This window comes from Amia ocellicauda, chromosome 1 (genome assembly GCF_036373705.1).
Source record: "Amia ocellicauda isolate fAmiCal2 chromosome 1, fAmiCal2.hap1, whole genome shotgun sequence".
NCBI classification, from domain to species: Eukaryota; Metazoa; Chordata; class Actinopteri; order Amiiformes; family Amiidae; genus Amia; species Amia ocellicauda.
The window spans coordinates 26003693-26017717 of NC_089850.1; the positions used below are offsets into that span (position 1 = coordinate 26003693).

At 39.4% G+C, this 14025-nt stretch overlaps 1 protein-coding gene across 2 annotated transcripts in view; it reads right to left on the minus strand.

The window, feature by feature from the left end:
* Positions 1-4085: 4085 nt before the first annotated feature.
* The window catches only part of LOC136746933 (pleckstrin homology domain-containing family G member 1), a 97439-nt gene continuing 87499 nt past the window's right edge, over positions 4086-14025 (minus strand). For both annotated transcript variants that reach the window (XM_066699827.1, XM_066699835.1), the window contains 6 exons: positions 13974-14012; positions 13817-13839; positions 12024-12245; positions 11330-11446; positions 9473-11120; positions 4086-8143 (listed from right to left, as the gene is read on the minus strand). In XM_066699827.1, coding sequence (XP_066555924.1) covers positions 7038-8143; positions 9473-11120; positions 11330-11446; positions 12024-12245; positions 13817-13839; positions 13974-14012 — 3155 coding nt within the window. In that variant the 3' untranslated portion in view covers positions 4086-7037. The remainder of the gene's footprint in view (positions 8144-9472; positions 11121-11329; positions 11447-12023; positions 12246-13816; positions 13840-13973; positions 14013-14025) is intronic.

A 14025-nucleotide genomic window follows, 5' to 3' on the forward strand; every position in this document is an offset into this window, starting at 1 on the left:
AAAGCTGTGGAGTTACCTGTTAAGGAAACTCTTTGTCAAAGAGTAACAGCTTTATTACATAGTTTTGAGTCATGCCACCTTCAAGGAGTCAAGATAAAAGTAACACTATTTTTAGGTTTTATATATATGTGTACACTCACCTAAAGGATTATTAGGAACACCTGTTCAATTTCTCATTAATGCAATTATCTAACCAACCAATCACATGGCAGTTGCTTCAATGCATTTAGGGGTGTGGTCCTGGTCAAGACAATCTCCTGAACTCCAAACTGAATGTCTGAATGGGAAAGAAAGGTGATTTAAGCAATTTTGAGCGTGGCATGGTTGTTGGTGCCAGACGGGCCGGTCTGAGTATTTCACAATCTGCTCAGTTACTGGGATTTTCACGCACAACCATTTCTAGGGTTTACAAAGAATTGTGTGAAAAGGGAAAAACATCCAGTATGCGGCAGTCCTGTGGGCGAAAATGCCTTGTTGATGCTAGAGGTCAGAGGAGAATGGGCCGACTGATTCAAGCTGATAGAAAAGCAACTTTGACTGAAATAACCACTCGTTACAACCGAGGTATGCAGCAAAGCATTTGTGAAGCCACAACACGTACAACCTTGAGGCAGATGGGCTACAACAGCAGAAGACCCCACCGGGTACCTCTCATCTCCACTACAAATAGGAAAAACGGGCTACAATTTGCACAAGCTCACCAAAATTGGACAGTTGAAGACTGGAAAAATGTTGCCTGGTCTGATGAGTCTCGATTTCTGTTGAGACATTCAGATGGTAGAGTCAGCATTTGGCATAAACAGAATGAGAACATGGATCCATCATGCCTTGTTACCACTGTGCAGGCTGGTGGTGGTGGTGTAATGGTGTGGGGGATGTTTTCTTGGCACACTTTAGGCCCCTTAGTGCCAATTGGGCATCGTTTAAATGCCACGGCCTACCTGAGCATTGTTTCTGACCATGTCCATCCCTTTATGACCACCATGTACCCATCCTCTGATGGTTACTTCCAGTAGGATATATATGTATATACACACACACACACACACACACACATACTACCATTCAAAAGTTTGGGGTCACTTAAAAATGTCCTTGTTTTCGAAAGAAAAGCAAATTTTTTGTCCATTAAAATAACATCAAATTGATCAGAAATGCAGTCTACATTGATAATGTTGTAAATGACTATTTTAGCTGCAAAAGCCTGATTTGTAATGGAATATCTATATAGGCGTACAGAGCCCCATTATCAGCAACCATCAGTCCTGTGTTCCAATGGCACGTTGCGTTTGCTAATCCATGTTTATAATTTTAAAAGGCTAATTGATCATTAGAAAACCCTTTTGCAATTTTGTTAGCACAGCTGGAAACTGTTGTGCTGCTAAAGAAGCAATAAAACTGGCCTTCTTTAGACTAGTTGAGTATCTGGAGCATCAGCAATTGTGGGTTCGATTACAGGCTCAAATGGCCAGAAACAAATAACTTTCTTCTGAAACTCGTCAGTCTATTCTTGTTCTGAGAAATTAAGGCTATTCCATGTGAGAAATTGTCAAGAAACTGAAGATCTCGTACAACGCTGTGTACTACTCCCTTCACAGAACAGCGCAGACTGGCTCTAACCAGAATAGAAAGAGGAGTGGGAGGCCCCGGTGCACAACTGAGCAAGAGGACAAATACATCAGAGCAGTGGTTCCCAAACTGGTCCTGGGGGACCCCCTACCCTGCTGGTTTTTGTTCCAACAGAGCTCTCAATTACTTAATTGAACCTTAATTGAAGTAACAATCTGCTTAGATTTTACTTTTTAAATTGTGTAAGAAAATAGTTGTTTCTTCAATACGTTTTTTAATATAATTCTATAATTAACATAAAACCCTTACAGTTTACAATAATTAAAAGTCTCTGATTTAGGAAATTATTAGTTCAATTAAGGGTTCAATTAAGTAATTGAGAGCTCAGTTGGAACAAAAACCAGCAGGGTAGGGGGTCCCCCAGGACCGGTTTGGGAACCACTGCATTAGAGTGTCTAGTGTGAGAAACAGACGCCTCACAGGTCCTCAACTGGCAGCTTCATTAAATAGTGCCCACAAAACACCAGTCTCAACATCAACATGAAGATGCGACTCCGGGATGCTGGCCTTCTAGGCAGAGTTGCAAAGAAAAAGCCATCTCTCAGACTGGCCAATAAAAATAAAATATTAAGATGGGCTAAAGAACACAGACACTGGACAGAAGAAGACTGGAAAAAGTGAGGTGTTCAGATCACAAAGAAGGACATTCGTGAGACGCAGACCAAATGAAAGATGCTGGAGGAGTGCTTGACCCATCTGTCAAGCACGGTGGAGGCAATGTGATGGTCTGGGGGTGCTTTGGTGGTGGTAAAGTGGGAGAGTTGTACAGGGTAAAGGGATCTTGAAGAAAGAAGGCTATCACTCCATTTTGCAACACCACGCCATACCCTGTAGATGGCGCTTGATTGGAGCCAGTTTCCTCCTACAACAGGACAATGAGCCAAAGCACAGCTTCAAACTATGCCAGAACTATTTAGGGAAGAAGCAGTCAGCTGGTATTCTGTCTATAATGGAGTGGCAGCACAGTCACCGGATCTCAACCCTGTTGAGCCGTTGTGGGAGCAGCTTGACCGTATGATATGTAAGAAGTGCCCATCAATCCAACTTGTGGGAGGTGCTTCAGGAAGCATGTGGTGAAATCTCTTCAGATTACCTCAACAAATTGACAATTAGAATGCCAAAGGTCTGCAAGGCTGTAATTGTTGCAAATGGAGGATTCTTTGATGAAAGCAAAGTCTGAAGGACACAATTATTATTTTATTTAAAAATAATTATTTCTAACCTTGTCAATGACTATTATTTCCTATTCATTTTGCTATATTTTCTATTCAAACTAATTTCATGTATGTTTTAATGGAAAACAAGGACATTTCACCTTGACAAGTCACCGCAAAGGTTTGAACGGTAATTTTAAAATAGTTTTACTCAGAATAATAAAATTATCTCCATTTGCAATTTGTTCCAATTATCAATTCATACTGCCCAATCATAGTAATCTGTCACATTAGTGAATATTTTTTGTACTAGTAGAATACTTCATCCAATATTTTCCTATTTTTGTAAGTGGCAGCATGACTGATGTTTGTGTTAAAATGGAGAACTCCTTTCTATTTATACCAGCCACACTTTTACTTGAGGGTAATTCTGTGGTTACAATAAAAATAATGATTAAATACAACCACAGCAGCAAAATATTAATTAACTAATAATACAGTGTTAACAAACATCTTCATAATGCCACAATGCCAACATAGCAGATCATTCTGCAGGGCTTCATTTAGATTTTATGAGCAATCTAACTTATCTTGGATGTACAAAGAGTATGTACTGATGTCATGACCTGATGTTTACTGGCACACACCATAAAACAGTGTCATGTATTCACTATACTGTCGATATGGAAACTTTCTATATTAGCCAGGTGCCGTTTTAGCGATTGCACACAAAGTAAATCACCGTAAATAAAAATCATGTTCAAATGAAAAACAGGTTGCCATTAAGATGTAAGGAATTAACATGGCTGGGCAAAATGCTCACTCTATACATCTATGATTTTCTATAATATAAAGACAGCAAAACAAGATTTCCATGGGAACTCCTTGAAATCCCATAATGCATGGACGAAAGTTTCAATGTTAAATTGGTGGAATGTCCGGTCTTTGATACAATCTTACGATAGGCTGCCTAGTGTATGTCTATGGTCAGCTATATTCCATCGCCTATGTCAGGACATTGCTTCAGTACCAGGAATACAAGCATTTAGGTCCATTGATATATAGTTTGGTCCTTATCAGACTGTACTGATGCACTGACACGTCAGAATGGTAATGTGGCATTACAGAGATGGTTTGGGTCAAACTGTTATTATATGATTTAAGACAAATTGTAAGACAATTTTAAGACAATTGTAAGATAAAAGTCTGCAATAGTGGTCTAGAATATTTATCTAAATTGCATTCTTACAAGTGCTTAAAAACATACCACAATACATTTTCCTTAAAATGAGAACAAACTAGTATTCTTAACACATCACTTTATTATGCTTAGATTTTTTTGTTGCTTCCATTAATTACATTTTATAAGCATTGAAAACTATACAGTTAAAAAACAACACGATCTTTAGCTGACATAGTTGACCCTTAAAATTTAAAGCATAGCAAAACTATATTACATTACATTAAACTCAAATGTGTACAAAACAAATGGGGATCAAATAAAAAAGTGCAACTTAGTCCATATTATATTAGTGGACAAAACATTTATAATCCTGCCTGTGAACTGAAGGGGAAGAAATCCAACAAAACAAAAAAACATAAGTACTTCATTAGTGTTCTTGATGTCAGGTGCATTCACATTTCTTCCTGGATGTTGTGCATTTTCATATTTTTTGGTGGCTTAATTTTCATTGACAGGATAAACAATTGTACAGTGCTTTAAACCTAATTTCATTTTTTTTATTTTTTATTTAACATTCACAGTAGATATAGGAAACATACAATAACAGCATTTGCCCAAATTTCCCCCAAAAACAGAATCTTTAAAATAAATATGTTTGAATTCAATTTACAACTGGATGCTGAACTCATTTTTATAGGTAGTCATACCAAAAGGGTGCTTTATTATTATTATTATTATTTTTTTACAAATAAATAGGAAATGTTATGTCCCTAAAAGAAAAATGTAAAATTGAACTTTTATACAATGTCACAGATTCAGTAATGTATCTAAACTCATTCAAAAAATCTCTATACAGACAAAAAAAAAAAAAAACTACAGTAAATATGTCATACATTTACATTCTTGGGAGTTACACATAGTATGACTGTGAAACGATGTTGTAATATACAATTGTTATTTCCCTTTTCCCCCCCTCAATTTTTATGCCATGAGAGAATAGTAGGCTGATGTGTCTCACCAATACTTAGCCTGTATCTCTTAACGAATCAACTTATGATATTGTTTTATGGCAATCTCAATTTTATACCAAATTTAAATATATGATGCACGGTTTTGAAATGGATTAATAGTGGAAAGCATTATTTGCATAAAACATTATTTTAACAAGAACCATTTGGTTTTATCAAGCACTACAATCCTAACAGCATGCCATGACAAGGATCATCTCTTGCCATTGAAAGGTTCCTAACATTTGATTTCTTATTCATTATTGCATTTTGATGCATGTGCACTGTTTTCAGGTTTCATATATTATACCCAGAGCTAAATAATTGACCTATCTAAGCATTTCCATTAAAAATACAATTTCATTATTTGAGTTTTTGGTATGATGAATATTGTACTTATTCACTGTTATTTCAGGGGTTTCCAATTAATTTAGAAAAAAAACAATCTAACATTAAAAAACATATGTAACAGAAGACAATGAACAAGGTAACAGATTAAACAGTTTTTGAATATCTACAGCATAAATAGTACTCATTTACCAGTATGTCTACTCAAGTCTTATGTGGTCCCCTATTGAAGTTGAAAATAAAAATACTTGAAGTTTCTAGAGAGTATGAACTTTTATAGTGTATTCAGTTTGTTAACAAGAATTTTACACACAAACTGTTTTGAAATAAATAGTTACAATTGTTGCTTATGGAGTCTTTGTAATAACGTACACAAATTCTTTACAAATCCATCGTTATAAAGCATGTTCCCTTAATTAAACAAGAAGTTGATATTTGAGCTAAATCCAAAAGAAGAATTGTACTTCATACATAAAAACTTATTTTTAACATATTATTTTCAAGATATTCTTGGACATCTCGATAACAGGAAACTACTTTTCCGCAAATAATTATTAGGAATAGAAAGATACATATATGTTGTTGTATATTTTACTTACCATTAACTGCTGATAAGCTAAAATACTGTGCTATAGATACATCTGCTCAATTATACAGTTCATATCTAACAGTTTTAAGCTATTCATTAATCTTTATAAGCATTTTAATACCACACCCATGTTCATTTAAATGCATTTTCTAAAATCAGTAGGTCTGGAGTGTAACATATATTGCTTTATTCTGCCAAGCAGGATGTATTAAAAGAACAAAAATGTGATTTATGTTGATTTACTTGTAAAATCACTAATCTATTCATCAACACAGTTTCTATTGATTTTAGACTTAACCCACCATATACAACCAGAATATTAATGAGGAGCTTTGTTTAATTACTTGGGATTTTATCCAACACACATTTTTAATGTTTTATTTTTATTTTATTTATGTAAATCTTGTTTTTTAACAGTGACCCCTAAACCTGGAATTGAGAGATTTCACTATTTTCAACTTTAAACTCATACAACAGAATATTTTTCAAGTCTCTTTTCTGTTACAACCATGTAATTCTAGGCAAAACTACCTTTCATTCATTTTGATGCATTTTTCTAATCAACATTTTTGGACAGAAAAAAATCTTTTACATATAATTTTTTTATTATGGCCATTGTTTTAACATTATTAGGAAGGGTCTTGTTAGTAATCACAGTGTAAATGGATGATATTTGCACTGCGCAGGCCAGATGACATGGTGCATTATAAGTGGTTTTAATGCAGTTTCTCTAACCTATATTATCTGGAAACCTCTAAATGCAGGTCATCTTGAAAAGGAATATATATTTGTGAAAACTGCCAAACAGAAACAGTCTAATTCCTCTAATCTTAGCCCAAAGTTAAAGTCAGAGCCAATACCTGGCATGTCTGAACATTTCCAATATGGTATCTGTATTGTGTAAACCATGAACAAGCATTATCTTTGATCTGTATTCATTTTTCTTAAATATAGAAACGTAAGCATTATTTTCATAAAAGTTCAAAGCAAGTTTAAGTTATTGTGAGACCTTAAATAAGATGCTATCTGAAAGGATTACAGTACTCTCTGTGGTGGCAGAGCACCACACAAATGTGCATTATGCCCGATTGCACAAGCAGTTAAGGATCCCAGTAATAAAACAAAACTCAAGCAAAACTGCTGGAACTGAGACACTGGAATTTCTCTCTCAAGGACTGTACAATATTTTGTTGATTTGCAGAGGGTACGCTCCAGAGGTAATCATTGAGTTTGTCTTGATCAGTAAAGTTAGCCAATGAGACGACTGGGCTCAAGTTGCGGTGACAGCTCTTCACCGGAGAGCAGGGCATGCTGAGGGACTGTGTCAGACCCCTGTTGCAATGGTCCTTGACACAGGGTGTGAAGCCCGCACGTTGTGGGTTTTGATCCGAGTCCTGCTCTTCATCGTCAGATTTAATTTCCACATAGTCCTCATCGTCGTCTTCCCCAGTATCCTTAAAATTGGCAAAGTAGTTCTGGGTGGCAATGTGAGCATTCATCAGGGAGTTCCTGTTCACCACCAGCACCTGCTGGGAGTCCTGAAGGATCATGTCTGACAGGCTTTCTGCCTTCTGCTCTGGGACACTTTGTTGCTGCCCTGGGGGGGGGACTGCATGCTCGTTATTATGACATGATCCCGGACCTCCGTAGTTCATCTCTGCTACTGAATTTCTGCCAGAGGAAACCAATTTCCTTTCTCTCATATACTGGCTACCTGTGCTTTCTGCACTTTTGTTGTTCATCATGACGGAAGACGAAGACTGGCATCTGTTGTAAGGAAGTGGCTTGGCCGATGATGGCCGTCTACCTAAAGAGTTGTAGATGTGCTCCTGGTTGAAATTCTCCTTGTTCGGCTGACTGACGAAGGCGCTCCACCTTTGAGTCGGAGTGTGTGTTGGGGGGACAGTTTTCAGAGCAGGAACAGAGCAGGCTGGGGTCAGCTTCCACTGTGCAGCAGCTGTCCGATCCTCCCCTTTGAGGTCTGCTTTATCTGGCCAGGAGACAAAGTCAGCCAACTCCCCGTTACTGTAGGTGGAATTCAGCCAATCCTCACTGAGACAATGCCTATCAGAATCAGACTGACAAGAGCGCTGTGACGGGGTTTGCTTTGATGGCGAGTGCTGCTCTCCCAACGATTCATCTGCAGGACTTTGTGGTGTCTTCTGGGTACTGGGTGGGGTCTCTCTGAACATGATCTGCTCATATAGCTGAGAGTACTCTGCTATCCTTGCACCTGAAAAATCAAGAGAAGTTATTTAATTCAAAACTTAACATTGAAGCAGATTTAAAATGACTGAAGATGGGATGGAAACTGATAGATACACCGATCAGCCATAACATTCTGACCACTGACAGGTGAAGTGAATAACACTGATAATCTCATTATCATGGCACCTGTCAGTGGGTGGGATATATTAGGCAGCAAGTGAACATTTTGTCCTCAAAGTTGATGTGTTAGAAGCAGGAAAAATGGGCAAGCGTAAGGATCTGAGCGACGCTGACAAGGGCCAAATTGTGATGGCTAGATGACTGGGTCAGAGCATCTCCAAAACTGCAGCTCTTGTGGGGTGTTCCCGGTCTGCAGTGGTCAGTACCTATCAAAAGTGGTCCAAGGAAGGAAAAGCAGTGAACCGGCGACAGGGTCATGGGCGGCCAAGGCTCATTGATGCACGTGGGGAGCGAAGGCTGGCCCGTGTTGTCCGATCCAACAGATGAGCTACTGTAGCTCAAATTGCTGAAAAAGTGAATGCTGGTTCTGATAGAAAGGTGTCAGAACACACAGTGCATCGCAGTTTGTTGCGTATGGGGCTGCGTAGCCGCAGACCAGTCAGGGTGCCCATGCTGACCCCTGTCCACTGCCGAAAGCACCTACAATGGGCACGTGAGCGTCAGAACTGGACCACGGAGCAATGGAAGAAGGTGGCCTGGTCTGATGAATCACGAGTTCAAGTTGTTTACTTGGCCTCCAAATTCCCCAGATCTCAGTCCAATTGAGCATCTGTGGGATGTGCTGGACAAACAAGTCTGATCAGTGGAGGCTCCACCTCGCAACTTACAGGACTTAAAGGATCTGCTGCTAACGTCTTGGTGCCAGATACCACAGCACCCTTCAGAGGTCTAGTGGAGTCCATGCCTTGACAGGTCAGGGCTGTTTTGGGACCTACACAATATTAGGCAGGTGGTCATAATGTTATGGCTGATCGGTGTATATCTAAACTTAAGTCTTGGACACCCCTAGGAGGTGAACAAGCAAAAACAGTATCTTGTTTACTTTGTCAGATAGAGCTGTCCTTTTCACAACAGTACAAGCTCAATGTTCAAGCATTTAAAATGAAAGTATCCACACGTATTCAGTGGCGAAAGTGATATGTATGGTATTGCGGACACTTTTTTTTTTGCATGCCATAAATGTGTTTTTTTTTTTTTTTTTTTTTTCCAGGTGGCAGCAATACACTTCCATATTATACAGTCATTTTACAAAACATATGTACAAATATGTGACTCATTTAGGGGATGCGGCTTTCACAAATACTGTTCAAAAAGCAAGGTGGAGGGAACTTACCTATGGCAGCACCTCCTTGTTTCTTCTCTTCCAAAATTGCTGCAAGATCTTTTGTCTTCGATCTCTGTCTGCTGGTTGCATGGTCTTGTTCTGGGCTTCTCATCTTGAGCAGTTGGTTGGCTTTCTTGATCTTTTGGCTGTACTGCCTTGCCATTAAAAACACTCTGTTCTTTGTTTTATCCACAATATCCCCCGGAAATTCTGCAGTTTCTGAACTGGAGTTCGAAAGGATACTGTTTGCAGAGGCCTGGGAGTTGTCAAGGGTGTCCACTTCGCAGGAGAAGAAGTTCCTGCTTAGGCTCAGTACTGACCTGTCCCTGTGGGAATCCCCTTCCTCAGATCTGAAACTCCCACTGCTGAGCCTCGCTAATTTGCTTCTTACAGTCTTTACAGTACTAGGGGTTTCTGGAATGGAGAAAGATGATGACTTCTCAGTTTCATCACTGGCTTCTGCTCTCTGTAGTTCAGGAAAACTTTCCACAGGAACCTTTTCCCTGACGACTTGCCTGTTCACAGGGAAAGCAGCAGGAAGACGGTCTTGCTTCTTCTCATTTTTTTTAATGTAGTTCTCTAGGTCATTCCATATCTCATCAACTTGTTCTGACATCTTGTCTGCTGTGGACCTGTGGGAAAATGAGTCAGAGTTGGAGGAGCTATCAACCCAACCTGAGTAATCGGGTTCTACCGGTATGCGGTGGTCTGATGCATCCTCTTCACTGAACGGCAGACTTTCTTCTGAAATGAACCTGCATAGACTGTCACAGCCACCAAAATCTGTTTCAAAAGCTGGCAAGGTGTCCCTTTTCCCTGCTTCTCTATCACTCTTACAGTGTTCTGAGTTTTCCGAGAAACCTATTGTGTCATAAATGTTCTCCTCAACAATCTTAAGCTCACAAGTACCAAAAGAGACAGCATCCTGAGAATAGGATGACTTGGTGTCTGCTGTTTGATGAGAAAGGTCATTCCCTTCTGTCACAGTATGACTTGTCAGCCTTACTTTAGTCTGCATGCTTAAATTAGTTCTCTCTTCAGCTGTTCCTTGAGAGCTATGACTACATTCATGGTCTCTGCGAATGAGTCCCATTGATTTCAAGTCTTCATAGCTGATATTGTCATAAACATTTTCTATGTCATCAATTGTGAGCTGCTCAGCTGAATCAGAACCAGAAATGTTGCTGGAAGTTTCTATTTGCAGGCTATTGGACTGGTCAATTATTTTGTTGATATCCCTTGAAATTGGAGCTTTATAACCAGAATTTTTCTCCCCAACACTGCTTGCTCTTCGGATGACCTTTGCCCTGGCCTTTGGCGACTCTTGCTGAAGCTGCTCGACATGCCAGCTGCAAGGTCTCCCAGATCCTCGAAATCCTTCCTTTATTCTGGAAACCCTTTCATTGGGAGCTGAGACTGTTGGCACAAACATCTGATAGATGTCCTCCTCCTCTTCAGCCTGTAGGGTGGGCTGTCGGCTTGGAAACAATGCCTGTCTGATCTGGTGATCTGTCCAGATGTTTCTGAGGTTGTGATCGCCACCGAGAAGAGTGTTCAGGTCGGAGTTTCTGGAAACGTCAGGTTGTCTAGCAGTCTGGCGAGTTAACTTGTGTAACCCTAAGTGGCTCGCATCATTTGGCAATCTTTCTTTAGCAGCCTGTAGAAACAAAAATAAATTAAACCATAAAACCACTATATTTTTGGTTTGATGCAATGAATGTACTGGAAAAAGTCATTCCCTATTAAAAGAGTGTGTGTGTGTGATAAATACAGTATATATCAGAATATTATATATATAAAAAAATATATAATAATTTAACATGCCAACTAATATCTTTTATCTCTCAGTTTAGTGCTAACACACACCTCGGAATCTTGTGAGCTGACGTTAAGACTTCGGCGTTTTTCAACATTTTCCGAAGCCTGGCTGTTGAGTCTTTTTCGGGCACCTTTTGTGAGAACTTTGAAGTTCAGCCCTATGCCCTTAAGTGGAGAAGAGAACATAGCAGTTAATTAATTATAAACAGCCATGTTATGTGACTCAACCTAAAATTAAATCCTTTCATTTATTTCTTGGCAGTTTTTCATACTTCCTTGATATTCCATATTCAAAATTCAACCTTCCACACTGCAGATACATGGTGTAAATTACATAAATTAAAGGAAACAAGACCAATCGAATTTCTTATTTTACCCATTTGGTTTCAGAGACCTGATGTCTTGCTCTCTTTAAAATTGTTTCACCATTAATTATTTTATTTTCCCAGAATCTTAGGTCATAAATTTATTTTTACATTAAAACAAACAAGCAGGGACTTGATCAGGTCTAACCCCTCATTGGTCTTTTGTGTCTATCAATACAAGTATGTGGAGTATGCTTTGCACCAATTTATATTAAACATCAGAAGAGAGATTTAAAAAATAATTTACTAACAAACTAATGACAATCATTTGAACAATCTGCATGTGATCTACTGCTTGTGCACTATTCTATGATAGGAAGATAATAAGGTGGGGGTGGGGTGTTAAAATCTTTGCCTCCTTCAGCACCAGGGCTCACCAGCTCAATCTCATCTTCATCATCGGCATCAGCTTGCTCCCCTGCCTGCAGGTGCAGACTCTCCTCAGCATCACTCGGGTCAGTCGGGTCCAGGGACTCTTGGGATTGACTGCCAAGGTCCCTGTGACCCAAAGCCTTGGCCCTGCCATTGGGACTACGCAGACCCTCAATGGAGCCTATTTGGGCTGCCTGAGACAGGAGAGACCCTTCCATACTGATTCTCTGTTAAGGGAAAGAAAATATGAAGACAGATATAATTCAAATGTTTGTACTTTCTTTCTGTATACACTCACCTAAAGGATTATTAGGAACACCTGTTCAATTTGTCATTAATGCAATTATCTAACCAACCAATCACATGGCAGTTGCTTCAATGCATTTAGGGGTGTGGTCCTGGTCAAGACAATCTCCTGAACTCCAAACTGAATGTCTGAATGGGAAAGAAAGGTGATTTAAGCAATTTTGAGCGTGGCATGGTTGTTGGTGCCAGACGGGCCGGTCTGAGTATTTCACAATCTGCTCAGTTACTGGGATTTTCACGCACAACCATTTCTAGGGTTTACAAAGAATGGTGTGAAAAGGGAAAAACATCCAGTATGCGGCAGTCCTATGGGCGAAAATGCCTTGTTGATGCTAGAGGTCAGAGGAGAATGGGCCGACTGATTCAAGCTGATAGAAGAGCAACTTTGACTGAAATAACCACTCGTTACAACCGAGGTATGCAGCAAAGCATTTGTGAAGCCACAACACGTACAACCTTGAGGCGGATGGGCTACAACAGCAGAAGACCCCACCGGGTACCACTCATCTCCACTACAAATAGGAAAAAGAGGCTACAATTTGCACAAGCTCACCAAAATTGGACAGTTGAAGACTGGAAAAATGTTGCCTGGTCTGATGAGTCTCGATTTCTGTCAGAATTTGGCGTAAACAGAATGAGAACATGGATTCATCATGCCTTGTTACCACTGTGCAGGCTGGTGGTGGTGGTGTAATGGTGTGGGGGATGTTTTCTTGGCACACTTTAGGCCCCTTAGTGCCAATTGGGCATCGTTTAAATGCCACGGCCTACCTGAGCATTGTTTCTGACCATGTCCATCCCTTTATGACCACCATGTACCCATCCTCTGATGGCTACTTCCAGCAGGATAATGCACCATGTCACAAAGGTCGAATCATTTCAAATTGGTTTCTTGAACATGACAATGAGTTCACTGTACTAAACTGGCCCCCACAGTCACCAGATCTCAACCCAATAGAGCATCTTTGGGATGTGGTGGAACGGGAGCTTCGTGCCCTGGATGTGCATCCCACAAATCTCCATCAACTGCAAGATGCTATCTTATCAATATGGGCCAACATTTCTAAAGAATACTTTCAGCACCTTGTTGAATCAATGCCACGTAGAATTAAGGCAGTTCTGAAGGCGAAAGGGGGTCAAACACAGTATTAGTATGGTGTTCCTAATAATCCTTTAGGTGAGTGTATATTGATAGTTATAGTTCAGGTGTAGCCAGTACTGCTCAGAATCATTTAACTAACATTGTGCTGAACTAACATTGTCCTCCACATGTAGGAATTTACATGTCCTAAAAACATTTCTTCCATCACAGTCTATACAGTTTGATTTGACGTGACACTGTAAATGGGAATTTCCTGTGTTTATTATTTTTATGTCAGTCGCAGACAGTTTAAGCCTTTTGAGACTGTGGCTATGAAGTAATCAAACAATAAGGTCAAGACAAAGTCTAACCTCCTATCCCCTCTAACAGTGCCATCATTTTAAATCTTACCTTTTGCACATCCGGATTCATTTCTGTATGAGATATAAAAAATAAAAAAGAAGAAAGAAAAGATGACGGATTAAAAAAGACAGTTAAACTATTTAAATCAGCCAAAATAAATATCCAAGGTCAGCATTTAACAGGTAAAGACACGTATGAGACTTACCATTTTGTTTTGAACTTCTTAGCAATCTTGCAGAAGGTTCTAACAAAAAGAG